This window comes from Ophidiomyces ophidiicola (genome assembly GCF_022830035.1).
Source record: "Ophidiomyces ophidiicola strain CBS 122913 chromosome Unknown scaffold_2, whole genome shotgun sequence".
Taxonomy (NCBI): domain Eukaryota; kingdom Fungi; phylum Ascomycota; class Eurotiomycetes; order Onygenales; family Onygenaceae; genus Ophidiomyces; species Ophidiomyces ophidiicola.
This window is the reverse complement of record NW_026054642.1, coordinates 213,312-229,656: the sequence shown is the minus strand read 5'-3', so window position 1 is coordinate 229,656 and position 16,345 is coordinate 213,312. Positions and strand designations below refer to the sequence as shown.

At 46.3% G+C, this 16,345-nt stretch overlaps 6 protein-coding genes across 6 annotated transcripts; 3 read left to right on the top strand and 3 right to left on the bottom strand.

Annotated features, from left to right (window-relative positions):
- Positions 1-227: 227 nt before the first annotated feature.
- On the bottom strand, positions 228-2,083 carry LOZ57_000681 (uncharacterized protein; the record flags this gene model as incomplete). Its single annotated transcript, XM_049249779.1, has 4 exons — positions 228-323; positions 378-1,055; positions 1,106-1,491; positions 1,543-2,083. 4 exons carry the CDS (start codon positions 2,081-2,083, stop codon positions 228-230), a joined length of 1,701 nt encoding a protein of 566 aa, XP_049110939.1.
- Positions 2,084-3,971: 1,888 nt separating this feature from the next.
- Positions 3,972-7,031, top strand: LOZ57_000680 (uncharacterized protein; the record flags this gene model as incomplete). Its single annotated transcript, XM_049249778.1, has 8 exons — positions 3,972-4,067; positions 4,135-4,753; positions 4,806-4,903; positions 4,954-5,196; positions 5,248-5,601; positions 5,649-5,892; positions 5,944-6,452; positions 6,513-7,031. 8 exons carry the CDS (start codon positions 3,972-3,974, stop codon positions 7,029-7,031), a joined length of 2,682 nt encoding a protein of 893 aa, XP_049110938.1.
- Positions 7,032-8,004: 973 nt separating this feature from the next.
- Positions 8,005-8,774, top strand: AIM6_1 (Altered inheritance of mitochondria protein 6; the record flags this gene model as incomplete). The annotated part of the gene is made up of 2 exons (XM_049249777.1): positions 8,005-8,156; positions 8,240-8,774. The coding sequence occupies 2 exons, from the start codon at positions 8,005-8,007 to the stop codon at positions 8,772-8,774; spliced, it is 687 nt and encodes a 228-aa protein (XP_049110937.1).
- A 128-nt stretch (positions 8,775-8,902) lies between these two features.
- LOZ57_000678 (uncharacterized protein) lies at positions 8,903-9,552 on the bottom strand (the record flags this gene model as incomplete). The annotated part of the gene is made up of 2 exons (XM_049249776.1): positions 8,903-8,936; positions 8,987-9,552. The coding sequence occupies 2 exons, from the start codon at positions 9,550-9,552 to the stop codon at positions 8,903-8,905; spliced, it is 600 nt and encodes a 199-aa protein (XP_049110936.1).
- A 457-nt stretch (positions 9,553-10,009) lies between these two features.
- On the top strand, positions 10,010-11,695 carry LOZ57_000677 (uncharacterized protein; the record flags this gene model as incomplete). The annotated part of the gene is made up of 1 exon (XM_049249775.1): positions 10,010-11,695. The coding sequence occupies one exon, from the start codon at positions 10,010-10,012 to the stop codon at positions 11,693-11,695; it is 1,686 nt and encodes a 561-aa protein (XP_049110935.1).
- A 505-nt stretch (positions 11,696-12,200) lies between these two features.
- LOZ57_000676 (uncharacterized protein) lies at positions 12,201-16,276 on the bottom strand (the record flags this gene model as incomplete). Its single annotated transcript, XM_049249774.1, has 15 exons — positions 12,201-12,367; positions 12,449-12,710; positions 12,774-12,963; positions 13,024-13,034; positions 13,091-13,149; positions 13,211-13,267; positions 13,321-13,783; positions 13,837-13,896; positions 13,954-14,239; positions 14,298-14,677; positions 14,734-14,974; positions 15,030-15,300; positions 15,358-15,897; positions 15,962-16,038; positions 16,098-16,276. The coding sequence occupies 15 exons, from the start codon at positions 16,274-16,276 to the stop codon at positions 12,201-12,203; spliced, it is 3,243 nt and encodes a 1,080-aa protein (XP_049110934.1).
- Between the last annotated feature and the right edge of the window lie 69 nt (positions 16,277-16,345).

Sequence of the window (16,345 nt, the reverse complement as noted above, 5' to 3'; positions counted from 1 at the left end):
TATTGGCTTGCAAAGGGCTGGAGCGTCAAATCTGTACCGTACTGCTTCTATACCCACCAATCGAACATTTTGTCCCTAGAATCCGTCACCTACCAACTATGAAATAGACGGCCTCTCGAAACTTGAAACGCGCAGACAAAAGAAAATACCATATCTAACAAAGTTAAGTACAACAGGCCAAAAGTCTTCCAAATGTAGGCGATAATACTCCGTAGATGTGGCATATTTCAGGCCAGCAGTGCAAGTGTGTTGTCACTTCGAATCTGAGCCTGGATGCCTGTCGAGTGCTGCCCACCAGCAACAGCAGGGCCAGAAACATGAATCTGTACGCCAATCAGCAAACAGTGCATTCTCAGAACTGAAGAATCTGGACTTACTTCGCCTTCTGTCGCTCTTTCGCTATTGCCCTGTTCTTTATACCCTATTAGTTTGAGCTCAACACTATTTACAGGGGGTCCGAAATGGCTATATCCAGAATGTCTTCTGTAATCATATGCAAGTGTTTGGCACACAGCACCAGCAATATTCTGAGCTGTAAGTGCATAAACTACTCGGGCTCCAGTAAAAATTCTTAAGTCTGTCAACTGGTCGGAGGTAAGCTGGTTATTTTTGTCCCCATCCGCTCGATGAGAGATGAATAACATTCGAAGCCTGTTGAGAGAGAGCTCGGCAGTAGGAGCAGTGCTTGATAGTTGCCAAAGCCAATCACGAGTTGTCATAACGCCAGAATCCAGAATACGAGTCTTGAAATATCTCCCCAGGTTGGCGACGGGTCCCATGGTCGGACCCATACGCTGCGCATGATAATCAGATATGGTGTGTGAAGATGCAACCAATATTGTGGGCGAAACACCGGCTGTGGCAAGTGCTAGATCGACAACTTCGCCAGCTACAGAGTTAAGGGCAATAGAGGAATTGGCGTAAAGAGCCGCAAGAGTAAGACAAAGCGAATACGTATGCGACAGAGAGTCAATTGTGAGAAGAAGATCGGCATCCGTCAGCCGTTCGTTTCGAGGAAACGAACTCCCAAGTGTCGCAACAGCAGATATCAAGTTCTAAGCAAAAATTTAGAGGCAGGGGCGCCATATTCAAACAATAGACTTACCGCAGTTGTATATTCAACAAAGACTCCAAACCCAGTAGGGGTGGTCCAGAGGGTAGATATTGATGGCATTGTGGTGATAAAATCCGATGACGGTAATTCGGAGCCGATTGACTCGTGCTGTTTCACTAAATCCTTCCAAACCGCAACCCTCAATGTATTGTTGAACTCATTAGGAGCCTGGTTCCAGTCAAGATGCTGGTTACCTGCTTTAGTAACCAAAATCACATTCTCCAATGATTTACAGGCTTTGTATAAGACATCGATGTCCACAGCGCCCGCTTCGGCAACGAGGAATTCTGCCTTGCTTTGCTGAAGGTATATTGCAAGCTTATCTGCGGGAAGATTATGAGGAATCAGGATAATATTTATTCCATAAAAGGAGCCAGCTGTCACAGTATTAGCTTCACCCTCTCAGATCCTAAAGTGTTACAACTAACCAAATATAGTAGAGAGCAGCTCCACAGAGTCACATAGGCAGATAGCGACATTTCGAGCATTTGAAGCACGGATATATTTGCCAATAACATTTATTTCTTTGGAAACAGAATCCAAATCATGCTCTTTGATACTCTTCCCAAGAACTGTGAATATTTTCCCACGCTTTCCAGATGGTGTGCCGTCCTTGTTCAGAGACCCTTTGACAGCACTTCTCCAGATATCCCGCAAATCGCCATTTCTTCCATGCGACCACACTGGCGCTCCTGGGTCTTTCACACCGAGACCAGCTTTGAGGGGGTAGCCATGAGGCACATCCAGAGCTCGAAGGATTGCGGATTCTCCTGGTTGTCTTACAGGAGCTTCTGTAGCTTGTCGCGAGACTAGAAAAGGGTGTGCGTCAGGTTCTTTTGAACAGAAGGCAATGAAAATTATGTAAGTAATCAGAAGAGTAGCAAGGCAAGTTGTGTAAATGTTCCAGTCAGTAATAAGCTGAGAAAGTAGCTCATCGAGTTTTGTGATAATAGAGTCGTTTCCGGCCATTTTGGATTTGCTGGACTAAATACCGACAGATCTTGATTCTAGTGTCAAATCTGAGCGTCGGTAAGGCCCGCGCTCCCGAAAAATTGGCTCAATATTCTCGTTGCTTTAACGGGCATTACCGTTGATAAGTAGTTAAGCTAATAGTTAGTGCAGTGTGCTACAGAGCACAGGCGCCCAAGCTGTACTCCAGCCGCCCTTGCTGCTTGTATTTGTCATCACCGCTAAATTTAAGTTCGCTTGGACTGTGATGACTAATACACTACACCTCATGTGATGTCCCTTGGCAGTGATGCTCCATCGTATCAAGTGCCCTTGTCCTGATGCCAAAACAAGCAGTCAAACAGTTGAATGTCAGCTCTCCTGTGTTGGAGAGGCAGTACGGAATAGTACGTGCCGACCGCGTTGTTCCCGAGCCTGCGCACAGTTAAGGAAGGTAGGTAAGTATCCCCTTTTTATCGACTTTGTATTCTGCACACCAAAGGTAAGCAATCAATCCCTACTGTTTTTCTGCAATGTAACTAACTGATAGAGCGAACTGCAAGGTATCAAGCCCCTCTACAACTTAAGTTCGATTTTCCAATGGCTTCACGTTTGCTTCCATCAACTCCAAAATTTTCAAGCATTCAAGCTGTCGACACGCCGTCCCCGGGAAAATGGCGCCATCCCCAGCTTAAAGAGATCATTCAAAGACAGAACGCTGCGAGGTTTGGTGATAGAAATGTTCGAAGGATTGCATGGAATGGACTGTCTCTGATAGCCACGGGGTTTCTAGGCAGAGTATCGCGGCATTAGTAAGGCGCCCGCTCCGTAAAGAACGATTCGAAGGCATCCTGTTCTGACTACCACAGCATTATCGTACTCGGTTCTTTTCTAAACTTTTCTATACATCCCGATGTTGTTCTATTTTTTCTGCGGTTATTTTTTCTCGTCAATATCGCAACTGCCTTATCACCACTTTTTCGGCGCAAAGATGAGATTTCAGATATTCCTCTCACCCCTTCACAAAGAGCACTTCTTGGCCTTGACCCGAGTAGTAGCGTTACCAGCAGCCCGGGGACCGCGTACGTTACTCCCCCAAGATATCGCTTGTCGTCAGGTTCAAGGAAGCCAAGTCCATTATCGCCTGGGAGTTCACCTTTATCTGGAAGGGCCGGTGGCTCTGGCAGCCAGCTTTACGAAGGCTCTTTCTGCTCACCGTCACCAAGTCCTTTGTTCCAGAGAGCGGTAGCCGGTGGCAATAAGGACGTGATTCGGCGACATAGCTTTGGCTCATCATCTTCATTCGGGCGCTCCTCGTTACGTGATTCGAGTGTTTTCCGTATGCCACCATCTCCTAGTCCGACAGGAGGTAAAAATATTAATGTTCTTTCAAACAAATGGTTGTATGAGAAAAGCCGCGTTGTTTCTCCCAGCAGCAGCGTTTTTGGACGTTGATATTATTGCATTCGGTTCTTATGGTGCAGGCGGCATTTTTGTCTGATAAAGGCGCATGGGCGTAGGAACATTGTATGTATAGTAATTCAAGAATTGGTTTAGCCTACTCAGTAGTATGTTCCTGCTTTCTTTTCCTGCCATCCCGCTGCTGAACCTTTGACATACATGTCTATATTTCATTGTATGTCGTAAATTTTGCCGCCGCAATGTACCCGCAGCATCCACGATGTGGCAGTTTGATATGACTGGAAAATAAGCTTATCGGGTTGCTTGGCTAGTTTAGTTTCTTACCTTCGTACTCCGTAGATACATAGTTACCTACCAAACTAGTCCCCAAAGCAGGTCAGGTTGTACGGAGACATTTTTCGGCACAATTTTTCTCTTAATGAAGAATTACCACTTCCAAAGCCAGTCAATGATATAGCCGCCAAATAAGGGCCCCGGCGCGATAATTATGGGAGCTTCGGAATCCAAGCTTGCCTTCAGGCAGGGCATCTTCCGCCTTTCTGAGGAGCGACGAATACCCGCCGATGATCCATATTGGACTGGCGTAAGAGTCCACATATGATAGCCCAACGGGCTTCCATTTCTAAGCGTAAACTAATGTGGTTATTTAGTTCTGGCAGCTTCCAGAGTCCGTCGAGGACGTATTTACCTTATTCGCTCCCGTTGACATCCGAAGGACACGAGATACAGCAGTAGAGAACCTGGAGACTTTATTGTTGGCCATTACCTCTCGATTGAACGCCCTCAGACATCACCCTTCATTTCCTGACCCCGAACTTGCTCCTCCCCGAGACGCTTTGAACTGCATTCGGGTGCTCTCACGGCTTCTACCCTTCATCTACGAGGCCGAACACTTAGAAGAATGGGAGGAACGGTTTTTCTGGGGGCAGAGGAGGAAGAAAACTCGACAGGCGCAATTGGCTTCTAGAATTCTCTTTGATGAATCCCGTAATGAGGAAGATCAGGAGGCACAGCCGCGGGATGAAGACTACGAAAATGCAAAACCACTCGCCGAGGAACTTCTTGATAATTTGGTGGATTTACTATTCTTCGCTGGCTTCACTATACCACCATTGCCGAGCGCCAAAGGCAAAGTTCAGTATTCGATCTGGAGGGGTGGAATCGGCTGTCATACATCCATGGGGACAAGCAAAGAGTTCGAGAGCAACAGAACAGAGATCCTACGACTTTTGCTGACTTTAACAGGCCAATCAATGTACATGTCATCCAGTATGTTCAATTTCGATCCGATCGCGAATTTTGCTTGGCTAACGCAACCTAGATCTTCTCCCAGTAAAAGGAGTCAAATCCCTAACCTACTTAGTAACCTGCCCCGATAAGAAGCTGGTCTTATCTGTGCTTTGCTCACTACTTAACACCGTACGTCCTATTCCTTTAGGACTGCAAAACAATTTATTAACTCCTTCTAGACCCTTAAATACAACCCAACTCCTTGGAAAATGCCTTATGACCATGTGGTTTGGAAAGACTCTAAGCAGATACTTGTGATATATTCGCTGCAGTTGTTGCTTGTCTTACTTTTATACCCAATCCCGGAAGCGGGGAGTGGGGCACCTCCGAAAAATTTCTATAGACACTTTTTTGGCAGATTGCACCAGCCGCAAGATTTCCAGTTTCTTGTTGATGGCATGACGAGAATTCTTAACCAACCGGTTTGTGCACAGACTTAATCTCGATAGGTGTTGAAACTAACAAAGTTATAGATGCAGGCTACATCTTCATATTTGCCGGGTAGTCAAAAATCAGTAAAATGGGCGCCTGAAATGATGATCTTGTTCTGGGAAGCATTGCAATGCAATAAGCGCTTTCGGTCATTCATTGTTGACTCAAATCGAGCTCATGATTTCATAATTATTTGCCTTTTCTACGCCAACGAATATAAAACAGATCCGACGAATCACGGTATTGTCAAAATGTGCGTGTTTTTACTACAGACCCTCAGTGTTGAGCCCAACTTCGGCAAGAATCTCTTCAAAAGATTTGAGGCGCAAGATACGCTTCCTCCAGCTATAAAGCTCCCAAACTTTCGGGGCACATACGGGGATTTTCTAATAATTGTATGTGATTGCTATCCAAAGTGACGTCTCCCGGCTAATCCTAGTAGTCCATTCATACATTAATGACGACGGGTAAAGGCAAGCTGGATGCAGTGTATCCCGCACTTTTAGCAATTTTAAATAATATTGCAGCCTATGTCGAGCATCTATCTGCTGCCGCCTGCTCCAAACTTTTACAACTCTTTACATCCATGTCCTCACCAAGTTTTCTCCTCGCTAACGAAACAAACCATACTCTCCTGGCCTCACTGCTGAAATTCATAAACACAATTATAGAGCATCAATACAACAGTAAGTTACCAGGTATAATTAAGACTATATTTATTAATAATTTTCCCCTAGAAAACCCTTATCTTATATATACTATTTTGAAATCGAAACGGCGCTTTGAGGAACTCCGGGCCTTTACTTTAGATAGTGGGCAGCAGGAAATGGAGCAACAGCGGCACCGGAAAAAGGCAAGTTTTGCTACCAGCGAGCATTCATCGCACGCATCGTATTCGCAACAAAGCGAGGACATCCAAAGTCCAACGCGGCCTCTATCCCATGTACCCGAAGAAGACGGTACTTTTGCAGTTGGGGACGATGAATCAGACGAGGAGACCTCACAACCAGCAACGCCATCCCACTTTTCACCGTCTCTCGAAAACTCACAGGTTCCCTCCCTGGCTTCTCCGATAGACGAGAGCGTCCCACATCAGCTTCGCGGCTTATCCGAAAAAGCCCGTGGCAAAATGCCAGCAGGCCAAGCTGCTTTCTCTCGACAGAATAGCACCACAAGCTTGAGTAGTTATAGTGCGGCGCCCAGTGTACTAACGTCATCTAATGGGTTTGTTCCTACTGCGGCTTGGGTAAGTTTCGAGCCCTCGACAATGACATATACTAGACACCTGGCTTACATGCTTGTGTAGATTGAATCGTGGGTGCCTGAATTGCCTCTTCACACTATTCTAACTGTCATATCTGCGATATTTCCCCATGTTCAATCTGCCGCACTCGATTCTTCCCTCAACCCTGAGGCGCGCACCCTACTCTCGGAACTTCCGTCCTTCTCAGAAGAGCCACACATCCAGGCAGTCCTTTCAGACCCGTCTCCTGCTCAAGTGCACTTGTTTGAATGGTCACCCCTTTCACTTGGGTGGTATGAATCGCTACTATGGGGCTTCATTTTTTCCGGTGAAATGGTGGTTGGGTCTGCTTCTGGCTCAACTCCCGGTACAGTCGGAGTCTGGAACGGAACAGCTATTAAGCTATTCAGGGTGCAGGAAGCAGCTGCCCAAGGACCAACACTCCTGGCACCTAAGGGGGCTGTCGACGCCGTGGGTTCCAGCATCGTGCAGCGCATTGGAAACTTGAATCTTCGAGGCCATGGAGCAGCCTCCCAAGAAAGTCAGGCTGAGTCTGAACCACTGAGAACGCGGGAAGTCTAGTACTATTTAGCTTCGTCTTGTTTCACCTGCACTATTGACCACCTGTTAGCATGATCTTATGATGTATACCACCACCCAACGCTGCTTGTACTGTACTTCCTTCTGTATATAATCGCCCCTTTCTTTGTTATATCGTACTTTACCAGCGACTCCACGCCCAGGCCGTCCGGCCCGCCTTATTTTGCGCGCTGTCACGTAACACCGCGTAACCCCAGCCGCGTTCCCCCGGCGTTCAGCCTATGGGAGTCGCCGGAGCATTCACGTGACTGCACCAATAGCCGGCTGCGCGCGCAACATGTGAGAAGCCCATGAAGACCAGAGAATACATATTTGACCGCGACGTCAGGCTCGTCAACGTCCCAAGCGGCATCTCTCGTGAAGGCGCCCTAGCAACTCTATCGCAGCTCCCACCAATCCGGCATCGGTGCCTGAGACTCCCGTTCATTGAAACAGCTAGTTTTAACTATGCGGGTGACGTCACACCCCTTCACGCTCCTCCTTGGGGCTGTCGCAAACCTTCAGATCTCCCTGGCCAGCTGCTCTAGCAGTGCTTCCACGCTGCAAACAATTCTGGATGATTCCCGGCCCCGCCCGGAGTATCGCTACCCGACGGACTTTACCAGGGAGATTATCCCGGTGCGTCAATTCCGTGGTATCAAGCTCCATCAGTTTGAGCTGACCAAGGCTAATTATTTGGTCCCAAAGTAGATCCCATGTCATTCTCATAAGTGGGTATGCCAATGAGCCCAATTCAAATTTCCGGGTGGCTAATATGGTCTTATCATGCTTAGTGACTATTGGAGAGATCGGCCCGTCTATTCAGGTGACTAGATATTGGATGCGGATTGGATTCCCAAGGCTAATTGTTCATCAGCTATTGCTGCCGGCTGTATCTCAATTGAAGCTGATGTCTGGCTGATAAATGAAACTCTCTATGTATTTATAAACTTCAAACACAGGAACAGCTATCGTCATGTCACTGACATCTGGTTACCAGGTTGGACACCATAAATCTTCCTTGTCCAAAGAGCGGACGCTCAAGTCGCTATATATTGATCAGCTTGTCAAAATTCTGAAGCTCCAGAACCCTCGCACCGAGTTTGACCCAACAGGAGAGTACAGAAAGTATGGGAAGCTTGCTTTGTTCCGTTGATGTTGCGGCGAAAAAGATAATGATCCCGGCTAATCTAACCTTGAAACGTTCATAGTGGAGTTTTTGATACCGATCCATATCAGACTCTGTATTTGTTCATCGATGTCAAAACGAACGGCACTGAAGCGTGGAAATATATCTCTGAGAGCCTGCAGCCATTGCGTGAATTGAGGTATTTGACTGGTGTTGTCAAAGGGGTGAAAGTTCCAGGTCCTATTACAGTAATTGGAACTGGCAATACGCCCCTCAGCCTCGTCAGCGGACTAGACACCCGTGACTTTTTTTACGATGGGCCACTCTCTGGCCTTGAATCCCGGAACATCACGGATCTTATATCACCGGTCGCATCCACGAGCCTCACAGGGGCGATTGGTTCTATAGGTTCGGATAACATACCATTTACCGACGCTCAACTCGAAATCATTAAGGCGCAGATTAAGGTTGCAAAGAGTAGGAAGATTCTTGCTCGGTACTGGGGGACGCCAGGGTGGCCGATTCGTAAACAAAATGAAATATGGAGAGCATTGTTGAATGAAGGTGTTGGGTTGTTAAATGTGGATGATCTTAGGGCAGTCGGAGAATATTTTTAAGCCAATGCTCCATGTTTCTAATTTGAGCCCCCGCCCCCCAAAATAAGTCTACATACATCCAAATACGTCATATTCTACCAGAAAAAATCTCAGAAAGTAGTTCCGGCAAGGCCTCTTTTCCAAGATAATCAAGACAGCGATGAATTAACCGAAGTTCCTGGACTAAGACACCATATTAATATTTGAACGAGGGACAGGTACCGAAGACTCACGTATTATCAAAGCCACCAAGTCCTGGAGGTAATGGCGTAGCGTCCAGCACCTTTCCACAAAAGTTGAGAGTCTGGGCAGTAATTAAAATAAACAACATCCGCACAATTGTATTGCCAGGGTTAATCCAGGCATGAATCGTCCCCCTTTGTACTGCCACATCATTTTGCTTCAGCAAAGTCTTGACGCCATTGTCCAATTCCAACTCTATCTCCCCATTCAAGACGATGCCAAAATCCAAACTTAGCGTGCGATGCATGATGCTAGGGCCTGGAGGGAAATCAACAATTCTTGCCATCAAACCTTCCGGGTTGATGAGGCCGACTGGTTTGCGGTTGAATTCACACCAAGGCTCGTTGGAGTTAACTGGGAAGGAAGTGAGGCCCATACGCCAGATGGTGGCCAAGCCCACAGATTGACTGGTGGCTGGCTCGAGGGTCGGTGAAAAAGGGTCATAGGGGACGAGGTTCTCATCGGATTCAATAATCGCCTCTCCTGTGGGAGAATGGCCGGTGACCACGCGACGGAAGGGGGGGAGCTGAGCGGGGGATTCTTTTTCTTCAGCCATATTTGGATTCGGCATGAGGCGGGATTCAAGCGAGACGGGCGCGGGAGCAGTCCAGCTATATATCCAAACCATATTCCACAATCCGTACTCCTTACGGGTGGGGGTAGGACAGGTAGTTACCCAACAACTGCATTTTTGCTGGGAAGCTGCACAAGAGGTCGGACTCCGATGCCACTGCGCGCCCCATTGTCAAACCCCAATAGGTTGGGGGTCATGGATCAGCAATCCACTGGCGGCTGTGCCCTTAATCCTCTTGAGGGGCATCGTGATTGCAAATGGGATGCACGAAGGATCTGACTTTTGTGAAATGCAGATCTGATCCTGAGAGGCTGCTGTTTGCCGTGTTTGTCTGAACGAGCATGTGACCGAGGTCGCTGCTTGGGGTAGAACACAACCAGGACTCGCTTTATCATCATTGTTTATTATCTGCAAGGATTGCAATGCGTATGCATCAATAATGGCGTCCTCGCGGTTCGCAGAGGAACTCCAGCAGGCTCTGCCGAAAGATGTGAAGCTTACAATCCGGCATATAGCTTGCCCAGCCACCAGATGCGAACCCATCTTCTCAGCTCCGCCTGACGAGGAGCCAGAATGTACTCACAGCAAAGGCCATTTCCTTGCTGTCTCCATCACGCCAGAGAAACACGACATTGGCGGCGCTGAGGGTGACGGTGAAGTACTTGTGTTCGCAATTGAGGTTTTGGTGTACACCACAGCGCGCCTCACTACTGTTTTCGTGTCCAAAGCCGACTCAACAGGTTACCTTTATCTCTTAAAAGACCCTAAAGCGAAGTCACTCACACGGACAGTTTTTACTGTGTTTCTATCTAACATTCTGCAAGAAAATCATCAGCCTGGCGTTCGCCTTGTATTGTCTCTTTTCGCCCGTGCACAAAACCAGTATCTCTTCCCTGGCAGTATAGCGAATTCACATAAACATGTCCTAGATGACCGTGGCTTAATAAAATGGTGGTGCCGCGTTTTCGACCCGATCCTCCGTAGCTTCGGCTCCGAAAGGCATTTGACAAGCAAACTAAAGATAAACAAGCAGGAGGGTCCGGACATTGCAGAATCTAGAAGAACTACTAGCACTGCATATCTAGTCATTCCAGGCTGTGACAAATACGAAACCAAGGCCTTCTTCCCACGTTTATCCAAGCCGGATTCCCCGATGACTCCGCGGTGGGTAAATAGTTATCCAGTTCACCAGCTTTGTGTAAATCCGACTGCACCTCCGCGATGTCTCATTCCTCGGTTCCCGGATGACCCCAAAGCGAGATTTCTAGACGATTTAGACGAAGAGATGTATACCACAACCCCATTAAAGAAAGGGCGTGACCAACAATGTGTTCGCGATTTTATTGACAAAAGTGAAATATCTGCTGAGCATGTGTCCCGTGGGGAATGGCTAAGCATCAAAACCCTGGGACAGTTCTGGGAAATGATGACCTTTCGTCAAGAATGCTCTGCCGGAAGACTGGTTGGATTTCTGTGGATGGTCATCAACCCGCCTGGCATTCTCAAATCCGATGGATTGAAGCACATATCAAAACAGCCCAGTTTGCGAGAATACCCAACCAGACCTAGACTAGATACCATGACTACTGAAAATGCTGGAATTGCCGTGCGGTCACGATTTGCGCGACTAGATATTAAGGAGGAAGGCACAGATATGGCTAGCTCGAGTGAAAAGACTAACACACCCCCTTATAAGGAAGACTCTGGCTCATTCTCGGAGAGCAGGAAAAGCATACCATCTCTTGAACATACGCGACCAATTCTCCTCTCTGAAAAAAACTACATCATTGTCTCCGACTTTCTCCTTAAACTCGACTTTCGTAACCAAAGCCTTGCGCTCAACAGCACAAATTCCTGGATTGACAAACTTTCTTCTCTTTGCGAGAAAGGTATATCATCCAACGGTGAAGTCATAATTGGCACTAATGAATCGCCCGAACCCTCATGCTCACCCCCAGAACAACCTCGGGCCGATCAGCCGCGATCACTGGACGGGACCCTAGCTATCAAGAAACGCAAATTGCAGGAAGAGGTTCAACAGAATTTCATGTCTAACAACCAAGAGCGGAGTTTGGCAGTAAATATTCTAGATACTACGCTAATACGGAAGAAGAAAAAGACGTAATGTTGGTCCCACATCTAACTTCAACGGTTCAAGGTCGTTCGATTCCAGAAGCCTTGTCAGGTGGTTGTTTCAAATGCATATTTTGTCTATCTCTTTTTTGTTCGGGCCTGGGAGGATCATTTCAAACGGTTACTAAGTGCTGGTGAAGTTTCCCTAGGGTACATACCTAGAGCTCGTTATGGGAGAATTAGTGTTTCCGAAGAAGTCCGGATGGTTTAGGCGTAAGTCAAGGTGTTTATCGAGCAATAAATGCAGTTAGAATAGGTTCGGAGTATTGTTTCCAGAAAATGAATTGAGCCTATTTATTATGTTTGAAAGGATTTCTATGAAGATATGCATGCCCAAAAATCCGTGTGGAGCCGACTATCGCGGTTTGTGAACCTCAATTCGCGATTGTGTAGGTCCCCAAGCGATTAGGTTCAACCTAGAGTCGCTTTGCAGTCTAGTATCTACATACATTCACCGCACTCATCCCATGGCAATCGTGACAATGCTACCGGTGCTTTTACCATGCTAATCTTGCTAGTATACCCTTTGGCCAGCGTCGAACACAATACTTCCTTGTCTCATCTAGAAGAAGAATTCCAAGACCGAAAGCGACTGGAAGGAAGAAATGCTCTACCGGAACAGACGTAGTATCAACAGTATTTTGGATGCCCGGAATGTAGCAGACTAGAAAAGCGTTAGCAACAATAACACCCGACAAAAGCTGAACGAGTGAACAAGTCGACTTGAACTTGAAAGATAACTTACATATGAAAACAATGAAAAGAGACCACACCATTGCCATGAAAAGCAATGGATTTTGTGTTTCTTTATTGAACAATGGTGGTTGCTGGAAGATACTGAGACGCCTCGTCCTAGTTGCAAGTAAATTGAAAAATTGAATCACCACCAAGTTTACGAAATAGATCGAGGATGCATGGTTTGTGATCTTGGCCACATAAGCAGGATCATACTTAGGATCCAAGTTGCCGAATTTCAAAACCAAGGCACTGAATGGTACTCCACGTCGCTAACAAATAGGGGTGAGTCTACTGAGACCGGGAGCAGAGGCACGGATTAGGTTATAGCATACCGACATATACCAAAAAGCCATTACGAATGAAAGTAGACATTCGTAGATGCCAACAAACCCATATGCATGGAGGATAAATCTCGCATTGACAAGCCGATCTTTCTTCGCATTGCGTGGTGGTCGAAGAAGCACATCCATCTCAGGTTTTTCATATGCGAGGGTAATGGCACCACCCGCATCGGTGAACAAACTAAAAGCAGTATATATTAGCAAAGTTAAAAAGCAATAGTGCTTTTGTGGGGTTCCTAACCAAATAATAATCTATAATTCAAAGAGTTAGCATTATGAATACAATATCGATAGAAGAGGTATCTTACCATCAAAAAGGATGATAGCACTTGTGGGACACCAAGAGCAACATTCGCCATGACAGGCCCTAGGAAAAGGAGATCTTAGCGTTTTTCTAGGAAACATTATAGACCTGAGGATCGACGTACAAAATTCACTAAAGCTACCAGCAGGAAGAAGATAGATGATCGTTTTCTTCAGATTATCTGCAAAAATTAGTTAGCGACCATAATGACAGTTTTAGATACCATAAACCTACCAAATGTCAAGCGGCCATACTTCACAGCTTCAACAATAGCGGAAAAAGAGTCCAAAAGAACCATGTCGGAAGCCTCGATCGCAATATCAGAGCCACTACCCAACGCCACGCCAACATCAGCGGCCTTCAAGGCGGGAGCATCGTTTACTCCGTCACCCGTCATGGCAACTGTCTGATCGCGAGATTGGAATTCTTTGACAATTCGTAGTTTTTGCTCTGGGGTAGTACGTGCGAAGACAATTTCTTCATATCTGCATAGTTGGTCCCATTGGGTATCGTTGAGTGTAATAAGTTCTGGGCCGCTAATCGTAATGGAGCGGAGTGAGTCATTGTTAGTAGAGAGGGCTGGTTTTTCATGGTCCCGCTCGAGATTTTCAATGCTGTGTACCAAGGCTGGCGCACTCCTAATAATTCCGCAGTCTTTTGCGATAGCTTGCGCAGTGAGCTTGAAATCACCGGTCACCTTGGAGAGTAGTTAGCGGAAGTAAATTCCCTTCATCAGAAAGATGGAAATACCATCATAACCCGAATACCGGCAGTACGAAGAGTCTCAATTACACCGGGGATTTCGTCTCTCTAACCTCGTTAGTTAGCAAAATGTCAAAATAAGACGAGATATAATATTGGGCATACAATAGGATCAATCAAACCCCAAAGTCCGATAAATGTAAGGTCCTCCCTTGCGATATCTAATACTACTCTCTCGGCTTTTGCTGATTGTAGGCTTGGTAAAATGTCTCCAGAGATAACCCTCTGAGCAACTAAGATAACCCGCTTGCCATCACCGGACCATCTGTCTTTGATCTGTTCAATTTCATGTCGATCAGTAGAAGACATATGCTTCACTGAGCCATCATCTTGAAGAACTGTGCTGCAGCGAGAAAGGAGAACTTCGGGGGCACCCTTAATCCACAGATTCCTACAAGTGCAATCAGTAATCGAAAAAAAGTTATCAAAATAAAATTCTGCCAACATACATTTCATCAGAGTGGGTTGCTGTGGTTCCTGGCATGAATGGAGACATGACACGAATCATGAATTTGTTTTTGCTATTAAAAGCGATCTCGAAGACCTTCTTCCAGCTCGTTTTAAGGTCTTGTACCGATGATAGAGTTTCAGAAAATCTCAAAATGGCTTGATCAGTGGGATCACCATATATTTTCATCATACCAGCCGGAAGCTTGGTTGTAGTGGCATCGAATTCAGCAGCATTACACAGCGCTCCTGAAACACGAAGACTCTCCAACGCTTGGTTTGAAGTGTCATCATCGTCCTTGCCTCTGAACAACCCTTCTTTGGCATCGTCGGCTTTATATTCCTGCCCTCCTGCAAAGGAATCGGTGACATACATCTCGTTCTAGAATCCCATATATTAGGAAATGAGAGTATGGGGAAATTATGGAGATCACGTACTTTAGTCAGAGTACCCGTTTTATCGGAGCAAATAACGGTAACAGCACCTAAAGTCTCAACTGTTGCAAGAGACTTGCAGAGGATTTTGTTCTTCCTCATGATATTGGCTCCGATTGTAAGACTCATTGCAACTGCAACAGGTAGACCTTCTGGGACAAACGCAATACCGACACTAACACAGTTAACAATAAGCAACGAAACGTCTATCCAATCTGGGTGGTATTTTCGCAGCCAAGCGGACCTGTAATACCACATTAGTTCTCGATATGAATCGCATTGGTAATGTGAAAACTAACCAAAGTATGATGACAATGATAACTACACTTGCAATGAAGCTGACAATGATCAAGACAAAGCGTAGAATTTCCTTCTGTATGGGAGTAAACTCATGCCGGGGTTTATTGGTTAACCCAGCGATTCGGCCGAATATCGTGTTATCGCCAGTTGCAACACAGATACCAGTAGCCGTCCCGGCTACACAGTGGGTCCCTTGAAGTCCAATACAATGGGTCTCCAAATAATTCTTGTCAGTAGACTCAACAGTACCATTAACGGGCTCGGATTCACCTATGGACGAATGTAAGTTAAGGAACGAAGGAAATGTTCTGGGACAATTTAACACACCCGTTAGGATTGAACGGTCAAACTTCAAATCCGGAGATGTTTCGATCAGTCGAACATCGGCAGGAAGTTTGTTGCCTTGCTTGATTTTGATGACATCGCCAGGAACGAGGTGAAGAGCAGACTTCATACTTGCTTCGCCATCTCGAATCACCCTGCAGTCATCCGGCAGCATTGTTTTAATAGAAGCCATGACCCTAGAAGACGAATAATCCTGCCATGCATTGAAACCGGCCTGGATCAAGAAAACAGCGCCAAGAACGATGGCTAGAGCCAGGTTGGCTAAAGCAGGAGGATCTCCTAAAGGTTTCCATGCAACAAATACCAGAATACAACCGATAAACAGAAGAACGCCGAATCCTCCAAAAAAGTAACCCATTATTTTTCGAAACCATTCTGTACGTGGTGGCGTTGGCGCATTCTTGCCATATTCCGCGATACGACGCTGGGCTTGCTCAACTGATAACCCTTGATGTATTGAGGTTGAGAGTCTCCTGGCGATTTCATCGATTGATATCATGTGCCAATCGAGGTCAGAAATCCCTTCATGGATCATGTCAGGATAGCGCCCCCAAAGAATAGTCAGCTAGAACAAAAACTGGCGTACCACGTAAACGCTCTGCGCTATCTTTGTCGGTAACCTGTTGAGGGTCCTTCTTGAGAGATTCGTCGACATTGTAAGATCTAGTTGGGAATTCGATAAGACAAGTCCAAAGAGAGTATGCCAGGATAAGGTGACGCACAGTGTTCTATATGTGATCGGAAGGACTGCTTCGGGGGGAACAACGCGACTATGAGCAGATCGAATAGAAAGGGAAGAAGTTGAGCCTTTGCGATTCAAAGATCGGCGTGGATTTTCGGGCCGGATCGCATCTTTATCAGCGTAGTGAACGCGCGACCCGCTCTCCTTTTCGTCGCCCATACCGGCGCTGACGATGCGCAAGTTTTGATGAATATTCGTCACTCAGAAAAAGGGGGAAAAATAGAGGAG